Consider the following 10,307-nt stretch of genomic DNA (forward strand, 5'->3'; position numbering starts at 1 on the left):
ATATACACATACACACCGATGCATACCGCTCACAGTCAGTGAAACACGCAGGCAGACAGTCAAGCGAACAGGGACGCCAACACACACACACACACACACACACACACACACGCACGCACGCACGCACGCACGCACAAACACACGCACGCACGCACGTATGCACATACAAGGTTACACGCACACACACACACACACACACACACGGCACACACACAGACACACACAAACACACACAAGCACGCACGCACGCACACAGACACACACACACCCACGCACGCACACACACACACACACACACACACACACACACACATACACACACACACACACAAACACACACACGCACGCACGTAGGCATTTCTTTCTTTCTTTATTTGGTGTTTAACGTCGTTTTCAACCATTCAAGGTTATATCGCGACGGAGGGAAGGGGGGAGATGGGATAGAGCCACTTGTCAATTGTTTCTTGTTCACAAAAGCACTAATCAAAAATTTGCTCCAGGGGCTTGCAACGTAGTACAATATACTACCTTACTGGGAGAATGCAAGTTTCCAGTAGAAAGGACTTAACATTTCTTACATACTGCTTGACTAAAATCTTTACAAACATTGACTATATTCTATACAAGAAACACTTAAAGGCACAGTAAGCCTCCCGTAAACCATCACAGAGCTCCCCGAGCGTCTAAATACAGTACAAGCATACTTCCATTTGAACGCTCACCGAACGGGAACATCCTGGCTGCTTTCTGTCGAGCGTGAGACATTTTCCAAGAATTTATTTTCGTGGACTTGGTCCTCTACAACAATGGCGCCTCGTTTTGGTGCTAGACCTAACTTTTAAAATCTAAATAATAAATTGACAGCTTGTTACACAAACATTCTTTAATCATAAAAGAATTCGTTTTTCATCAAGACAAGATCAGAACAATTCGAAGTTGTGAAAGTTTAAAAAAAGAAAAGCCCGGAAGCAGGGTCACGCAAGGGTCGTGGCAGACGACGGTTTCAAGTTTATCAGTGCAAATCGCCGTTCCTCTCAACAGTCAAAAGCCATCGCTGGAGTTCTTGTGAACCACAGCCGTTGTTTCGTGCATAAAAAACGTGCTTTTGTAGATAAGCTCACGTCGAGTCGCATTCAAATGACTAACTATGACGACTGCATTATGAAAAGGGAAAACTGGATCACACGGGTTCACGATGGCTCAGGGGTAAGATAAACCACGCAAAAATAAATTCTTTGAAAATTGTTCGCTCTTCACGGAGGGCACCTAGGATGTTCTCAATTGGTGAGTGTTTAAATGAAAGGGTGTTTGTACTGTGTGTAAAAGCCTGACCGTATCTGTGATGGTTTACGGGAGGCTTACTCTGCCTTTAACAAGGGTAAAAGGAGAAACAGAATCCGTTAGTCGCCTCTTACGACATGCTGGGGAGCATCGGGTACATTCTTTCTCGTCCCAACCAACCGCGGGGGGGCGCACGTAGGCACACACAAGGCTTAAACGCACATCAAACAAAACAGCAAACCTACAAAGACAAAAAAAGTTTGAGAAACAAGAGGCGAAGCCTTCAAGGCTCACGTAAGAAATAGACAAACAGTAACACAAACTCAATCATTCCGTCACACATACACACCCACACACACAGTAAGCTTAGGTGACACTGTGCAAGAAAGAGAGACACTAGATCTAGATCTGTCTGTGTCTGCATGTTGCCTACTTACAGGAACACGACTGCCAAATAGTCTCGGCCCGCTCAAAAAAACAATGACCGAGACCACACACACCACGCGAGAGAGAAAGACTACAGGGAGGCATGCCGTCATGATGCATTAATTGACGTCAAACACTTTTGACCGTGACGTAATCTTATGCGAGCTTTATCCATAGTCTTGGATAACCACTCACACATAGACTCGGAAATGTTAAAGTTTCTACCACAGACATACACACACACACACACACGCACACACACACGCACGCACAGACGCACAGAGAGACAAAGTTACGATCGCATAGGCTACACTTCGTGAGCCAACAAAACACGCAGACAAACAAAAACTGAAGAAAAAACAACAACATTTAAATGAGAAATGAACGAAGACAATTGCGGGAGACCTACCGTGTACATTGGGCTTGTGCTTGTTGAGACGGGAGCCGACTGGAAAAGAAGACCTCGGATTATATGCATTAGAAAGCATGTTTGCATTGCTTATTCTGTCAACCTCGAAAAAAAAAGTTCAATTCATTTCAATTCAATTCAATTCTCTTCCCCCCCCCCTCTCTCTCTTCTGTCTTTCTCAGGGGCGGACGAGGGGGGGGGGGGGGTGCACAGGGTGCAGGTGCACCCCCCTCCAGCAAAAAAAAAAAAAAAAAAAAAAACAATTCTTTTGTGATTTTAAATGGAAATTGTGAATTTGGAAAGCTGATTCTATAACCATTTCTAAGTTCAACTGGCACCAGATGGCACCATTTTGCTTCTTTGGGCCAAAACAATTTCCGGGGGGCATGCCCCCGGACCCCCCTAGCAAATTCGGGCGCTTTGCGCCCATCACATTCACTTTCGATTCAAAGTGCACCCCCCCTTTCAAAGCAACTGATCCGCCCCTGTTTCTCTGTCAACAAAAAGACCAAAAAGCACGGTACTCACGTTAAAATGACGAACAGGAAACAAATAACGGCGACGTTTCGACCTATGGGTTTTTTCTTCAGGCACGAAAAGACAAGTACGCACAAAAAAAGAAGAAGAAAGTCGCCGTTATTTGTTCCCTGTTCGTCATTTTAACGTGAGTACAAAGCTTTTTGGTCTTTTTGTTGTTCGCTTTCACGTGCAGTCACCATTGTGTATTTGCTTTCTGTGTCAACTAAAATTACTCTTCCTGCAGCCAACGTCATGGTCCCGGACGAAACCTGCCTTGCAGTAGCAGGTGTACGTACCATCAGATCCCTCCCCTCCTCCTTCCATCTCTTTCTGTCCTCTCCCCACCCCCCCCCCACCCCCACGCTCTCTCTTCCCTCCTTGCCCCCCCCCCCCTCCCCTCTCTCTTCTGTCTTTCTGTGTCAACTCACTCTTCCTGCAGCCCTCTTCATGATCGCGGACGAAGCCTGCCTTGCAGTAGCAGGCGTAAATACCATCCGCCCCCTACCCCCCCCCCCCTCTCTCTCTCTCTTTCTCTCGTTCTGTCCTCTCTCCGCCCCCGCCGCCCCCCCCCCCTCTCTCTCTCCTCTCTTTGCCCCCCCCCCCCCCCCCATCTCTCTCTCTCTTCTGTCTTTCTCTGTCAACTCACTCTTCCTGCAATTAACTTCGTGGTCGCGGATAAAGCCTGCATTGCAGTAGCAGGCGTACTTGCCAACCCCCCCCCCCCCCCCCTCTCTCCCCTTTCTCTTTTCTCTCTCTCTCCCTTTCTGTCCTCTCCCCACCCCACCCTCTCTCTCTCTCTCTAGCTCTCTCTCCTCTCTTTGCCTCTCTTTCTCCTCTCCTTGCCCCCCTCTCTCTGTTCTGTCTTTCTGTGTCAACTCACTCTTCCTGCAGCCCACTTCATGATCGCGGACGAAGCCTGCCTTGCAGTAGCAGGCGTAAATACCATCCGCCCCCTACTCCCCCCCCTCTCTCTCTCTCCCTTTCTGTCCTCTCCCCACCGCCCCCCCCCCCCCCTCTCTCTCTCTCTCTCCTCTCCTTGCCCCCCTCTCTCTGTTCTGTCTTTCTGTGTCAACTCACTCTTCCTGCAGCCCACTTCATGATCGCGGACGAAGCCTGCCTTGCAGTAGCAGGCGTAAATACCATCCGCCCCCTACTCCCCCCCTCTCTCTCTCTCCCTTTCTGTCCTCTCCCCACCGCCCCCCCCCCCCCCCCCCTCTCTCTCTCTTTCTCCTCTCCTTGCCCCCCTCTCTCTGTTCTGTCTTTCTGTGTCAACTCACTCTTCCTGCAGCCCACTTCATGATCGCGGACGAAGCCTGCCTTGCAGTAGCAGGCGTATTTGCCGACCTCGTTCAGACAGTCCTCGTTCACAGAGCAAAAGTTCCTCTTGTCGCCCTTGTAGTCGTCTTGGCACTCGTCCTTGTCTGATGACAGACAGAGAATGGCGATCATCACAATTGTCTTTTTCCCAGTTTGTCGTCGATGGTGTCATCGTAGTGTTCATCATTGTCGGTGTCATCGTCGTCATCATTTTCCGCATTGTTGTCGTTATCATCGGCATCATCATCGTCGTCGTCGTCATCATCGTCATCGTCGTCGTCATCGTCGTCGTCGTCATCATCATCATCATCATCATCATCATCATCATCATCATCATCATCATCATCATCATCATCATTTTTGTTTCAAGTAAAAAAAAAAAAGACAAGTGTATGCTTCCGTGTGTTGATCTGATAATACAAAGGGAAATACTGATTTAACTATATCTTTGAACACGAAAATATTCTCTGTTGTACAAGACTATGTTATGTTAACTAATCGCTTCGGCTGATATTATATTAACTGTGCAATTGATGCAGCCAGGCATTCTCTCTCTCCCTCTCTCTCTCTCTCTCTCTCTCTCTCTCTCTCTCTCTCTCTCTCTCTCTCTCTCTCTCTCTCTCTCTCTCTCTGTCTCTCTCTTCATCTTATTTGTATAAAATATAATGAAAGATTATCAAGATAAGTGTTGAAGCTATCACTTGTTCGCCATGTTTTGCTATCGGAATGTGTATTGATTATCATTTCAAGAACGTGTCCATAAGCAATCTGCTTGTTAACGTTCTTAATGTTGTTATTGTTTGAAACGTGTGTTTGAGAAAATGAATAAAACACGCTTAAACCAATACAAAGGGAAGTAAGCGCTCTAAATGCATACATGTGCAGCAGAGTCAGTGAGAGTTATGCGGAACCCGTCTCCTGGCACCTGGCAGGATAAGAAGCATTAAAATGAATTATAAGCGACTTTCATCATCATTATTAATATTATTTTCGTGTGTTGAGTCGACTGAAATGTCAGTGCAAGCATCGAAGACAAATCATTGATGAAGAAAAAAACACCAACACAATGCATCAAACAACCAGCACCGGTTGGCAGCAGTTTATGGGGGATAACTGTTTCACATAAAATGTTTGAAAAATATGCTACCCCTCTGCTGAGGTATCACCTGCAAGGGACGGACATTTTTTTTTAGATGAACTTCTCCGTGTCATATTATGTGGAGTGTTCTTACTTCGTATGTTTTATTGTTCTTTATTTTTGTTTTTTAAGGTTGTTGTCATATGTTGTTTGGTTGTTTTAAGAGCAGATGAACCACACTTTTCCATCCATTGTATCAATTGTATCAACAATAAAAGATCTTATGTCTTATATCTTAATGTCTTATGTCTCTAAAAGGTCAAAAGAAGGAATACCTCATATAACAATCAAATGACAGAAGGAATCTCCTTTCAACAAATGTGTAGTGTTTCTTGTGGCAAGCTACTTCCTTTTAGGACTATAGTAAAATCCCCGGGTAGGTCAGATTAGCAGACAGAGGACAGGGGACATTAACGCCCCTCGGCGTCAGCGTTTTGGCGATCAACAAAATGACACAGGAGCTTGTATCAAAGTCAGTGCTCGGAATGGAACAATCGCTAAAAGCAGCGTCCCGCCTAGGTCATTCGCGAGGGCGCTTCCATCGACTGGCCTATGATACCTGCTCCTGTGGCGGTGATCAAAAGACACGCTAACGCCGAGGGGCCTTAAAGTCCCGCATCCTGTGTCTGATGTTCTCAACAGACCGGGAAAGTTATCATACTGACCAACGCAGATATGGTGTTCATTTTTGTCGTAGCCAGGTCTGCACACGCAGACGAAGGAACCGGCGGTGTTGAAACAGTCAGAGTTGACACCACACTGGATGATCGGGTGGCGGCACTCGTCTTCATCTGTTCAGTGACAAAATGTTGTGTCGGTTAGTAAAACTCAATCAATGGCTGCACTCGTCTTCATCTGTTCAGTGACAAAATGTTGTGTCGGTTAGTAAAACTCAATCAATGGCTGCACTCGTCTTCATCTGTTCAGTGACAAAATGTTGTGTCGGTTAGTAAAACTCAATCAAACAAACAATCGATAGGAAAAAACTTCCATAGAAAAAGTAACTTTTTTACACACTTACAAGTTCTCTCTCTCTCTTTCTCTGTGCCACTCTCTCTCTCTCTCTCTCTCTCTCTCTCTCTCTCTCTCTCTCTCTCTCTCCTCTCTCTCTCTCAAACACACACTCACACACACACACATACACTCACACACACACACACCACTACTACACACACACACACACTTACACACGCACACACACACACGCACACACACAAAAACACACACACACACACACACCACTACTACACACACATACTTACACACACACACACACACATAGTCAGAGCGATCCCCCTCTTCCCTCTTCCCCCTCCGTCTCTTACCCCCCCCCCCCCCCCCATCCGTCTCTCTCTCTCTCTCCCCCTCCCCCCTTTCACAAATGCTACCTTACCAATACATCCGCCAATATCGTTGGGCCTAAAGCCTTTCCCGCATTGTTCTTGGTAACCTTGGTGTTGCTGTGCGCCATACCCATTGGACAGAAAATTGTATCGGTTCTGCGCCGCTGAAAAAGGAGCAAACCGCAACTGTCAGTTAATCTTGAAAGAACACATCGGTAATACACCCTAGGCTTGTTGTTGTTATCATATTTATAAATGTGTGTCTAGATTTCTTTTGTTTTGTAACTTTGTTCATCCGTGGTTGGGACTGAAAAATACCACGAATCCTGAACCTCAACCAAACCACACACACACACAAAAACAACAAGTCGCGTAAGGCGAAATTACTACATTTAGTCAAAGGCAGAGTAAGCCTCCCGTAAACCATCACAGATACGGTCAGGCTTTTACACACAGTACAAACACCATTTCATTTAAACACTCACCAATTGAGAACATCCTAGGTGCCCTCCGTAAAGAGCGAACAATTTTCAAAGAATTTATTTTTGCGTGGTTTATCTTACCCCTGAGCCATCGTGAACCCGTGTGATCCAGTTTTCCCTTTTCACAATGCAGTCGTCATAGTTAGTCATTTGAATGCGACTCGACGTGAGCTTATCTACAATAGCACGTTTTTTTTATGCACGAAACAACGGCTGTGGTTCACAAGAACTCTAGCGATGGCTTTTGACTGTTGAGAGGAACGGCGATTTGCACTGATAAACCGGCCGTCGTCTGCTACGACCCTTGCGTGACCCTGCTTCCGGGCTTTTCTTTTTTTAAACTTTCACAACTTCGAATTGTTCTGATCTTGTCTTGATGAAAAACGAATTCTTTTATGATTAAAGAATGTTTGTGTAACAAGCTGTCAATTTATTATTTAGATTTTAAAAGTTAGGTCTAGCGCAAAAACGAGGCGCCGTTGTTGTTAACGGAACAAGTCTACGAAAATAAATTCTTTGAAAATGTCTCACGCTCGACAGAAAGCAGCCAGGATGTTCCCGTTCGGTGAGCGTTCAAATGGAAGTATGCTTGTACTGTATTTAGACGCTCGGGGAGCTCTGTGATGGTTTACGGGAGGCTTACTGTGCCTTTAAGCTGTGGAACTCACAGAATGAAACTGAACGTAGTCCGCCGCTAGTGCGAAAGGCAGTGAAAGTGACGAGCCTGTTTGGCGCGGTAGCGATTGCGCTGTGCTTCATAGCACGAATTTACTGTACCTCTCTTCGTTTTAACTTTCTGAGCGTGTTTTTAATCCAAACATATCAAATCTATATGTTTTTGGAATCAGGAACCGACAAGGAAAAAGATGAAATAGTTTTTAAAACGATTTCGGAACATATCTATATGTTTTTGGAATCAGAAAATGACGAAGAATAAGATGAAATTGTTTTTGGATCGTTTAATACAAAAATAATTTTAATTACAAGTTTCCGATTTTTAATGACCAAACTCACTCATTAGTTTTTAAGCCACCAAGCTGAAATGCAATACCAAACCCCGGCCTTTGTCGAAGATTGCTTTGCCAAAATTTCAATCAATTTGATTGAAAAATGAGGGTGTGACAGTGCCGCCTCAACTTTTACAAAAAGCCGGATATGACGTCATCAAAGGTATTTATCGAAAAAATGAAAAACACGTCCGGGGATATCATACCCAGGAACTCTCATGTCAAATTTCATAAAGATCGGCCCAGTAGTTTAGTCTGAATCGCTCTACACACACACACAGACAGACAGACAGACACACACACACACATACACCACGACCCTCGTCTCGATTCCCCCATCTATGTTAAAACATTTAGTCAAAACTTGACTAAATGTAAAAAGTGAAGAAAAAAAATGAGGCCGTAATCGAATCCGGATTTCCGGCATATACCGGAAGTGTCCCACCCATGTGAATCGTCTCACCACAGTCACTTTGTTGTTTAGATTAAGTAAATGTAAATAAAGCATTGGTTAAACCATCGGTAATACAATCTCATGAGCGTACAAACGGGGGCCCGGTAGCTCAGTAGGTAGAGCACTGGACTTGTGATCGAAAGGTCGCAGGTTCGAATTCGGGCCGGGACGGACACGGGTCAACTTTATGTGCAGACCCAGAGACGGAAGCCATGTCCCACCCCCGTGTCATCACAATGGCACGTAAAAGACCTTGGTCATTCTGCCATAAGTGCAGGTGGCTGAATACACCTAAACACGCAGACACCTGGGTAGCGCGACTCCGTTGCTGCTAGCTTTCCACTGGGAGGAAGCGACCCGAATTTCCCAGCGATGGGACAATAAAGTAATGAAAATGAAAATGAAAATGAAAAAAATGAAGATGCAGGCCGGATGGCCAAATCGTCCGCCCGATCGCCGCAAGGGGCGAGTAAAAATTCCGCCGGGCTTGTAGAAACCGCCTGGCAACTCGCCCAGCTGGCCAGTGAAAGTTCTGGTCGAATGTAACACTTTTGGTTGTAATATCGAGTTTTAATTCAGATGCAGCAACTTTGGTATGTACCGGGCTAGCGAAATTTCTTGCGGGCTAGTGATTTTCTTGCAGTTATAATGTTATTCGCCCGGCTGGCGAGTTAACATTTTGGAATTTGGCCATGCCAAGCAGATGTAGAAGGTTTAAAGTGTGAGGATGTAATTGGGAAGTCTCTGGAAGCGCGAACACACTAGATTTGCATTGGTAGGCAGGCAAGCGTGAATGAACGCATGCATACACACGCGCAGCCAATCACGCATGCACGCACACTTACTTACGCTGATGGGGTCTATGTCGACCAAAAGAGTGGGATTCCCTGTAGGTGGAGTTCCTGTAGAGGGATTCCCTGTAAACAGGGATTCCCACAGGGTGGAGTTTTTCCGCAATAAAACTTGCAAACAATGCTCGAATTTCTAAGAAATATCAAAAAAGATCGAAAAACATCAAATTCTACCGATGTCGCTAAGCATCACGTGACTTTCAGCGAGATCAGCGAAACGCTACAGGAACTCCACCCTGTGGGAATCCCCCTAAAGGAACTCCATCTATAAGGAATCCCACTCTTTTGGTCGACATAGACCCCATCAGCACACACATTACACACACACACACACACGCACACACACACACACACACACACACACACACACACACACACACACTAATGAACAGCAGAACAAAAATAAGTAATTAAGTAGTCACTAGGTAAAACAAACGGACATCAATACAACAGGACAATTAGCATATAATTGTTTTTAATTCATTTAAATGAAGAGGATAATTTAATACAAGGAAGCTGAAATACTAATAAAATAAAAAAAAAAGAATAAAATAAAAAAATTAAAAAAAAGATTTTGTTTTGTTTAAATCGTTATAATATACATATCTACAGAAAACGCTATAATGACGTCACTTTGGATTCTGCGTCGTCTCCTCACCAGCTAGATGGACGCACAGGACAGCGAGGACAACCCCTCCTGGTCCCATCGTGGTGAATTTCAGTGCCTGCTGACAAACTTACATTTTTATCAATCGCCTAAAGGCAGAATGTTGCAAGTATATTAGAGGAAACCTTTACCCCCCCCCCCCTCATCAACATCTTGATTCAAGACCTCCCCCCCCCCCCCCCCAATCCACCCCACCCCAGTTTGAGCGCTCGCTGAAAAAAGTGTGCTGTTGAAAATAATAAAACACATTTATTTGTATCAGTGACAAATTCATTTTGGGGTAGTTCACATCTGTAGTGATTTCATTTTTAAGACAGCTATGGTGCTGCAATGGGACACACAATTTCCCTTTATTTCTTTCTTCTTGTGTTGCCTTGATCTGTTCATAGTATAAATGAACACAAGAACTTTTT

General features: G+C 45.0%; 1 protein-coding gene across 1 annotated transcript; it reads right to left on the reverse strand.

Moving 5' to 3' along the window:
- Positions 1-2,125: 2,125 nt before the first annotated feature.
- LOC138973074 (protein NEL-like) lies at positions 2,126-10,012 on the reverse strand (the record flags this gene model as incomplete). The annotated part of the gene is given in 5 exon segments (XM_070345732.1): positions 2,126-2,155; positions 3,913-4,056; positions 5,756-5,881; positions 6,484-6,597; positions 9,886-10,012. Coding segments are annotated over 5 exon segments (463 nt in total), but the record flags the coding sequence as incomplete, so codon positions are not given.
- Between the last annotated feature and the right edge of the window lie 295 nt (positions 10,013-10,307).

Source organism: Littorina saxatilis, linkage group LG8 (genome assembly GCF_037325665.1).
Source record: "Littorina saxatilis isolate snail1 linkage group LG8, US_GU_Lsax_2.0, whole genome shotgun sequence".
NCBI lineage: Eukaryota > Metazoa > Mollusca > Gastropoda > Littorinimorpha > Littorinidae > Littorina > Littorina saxatilis.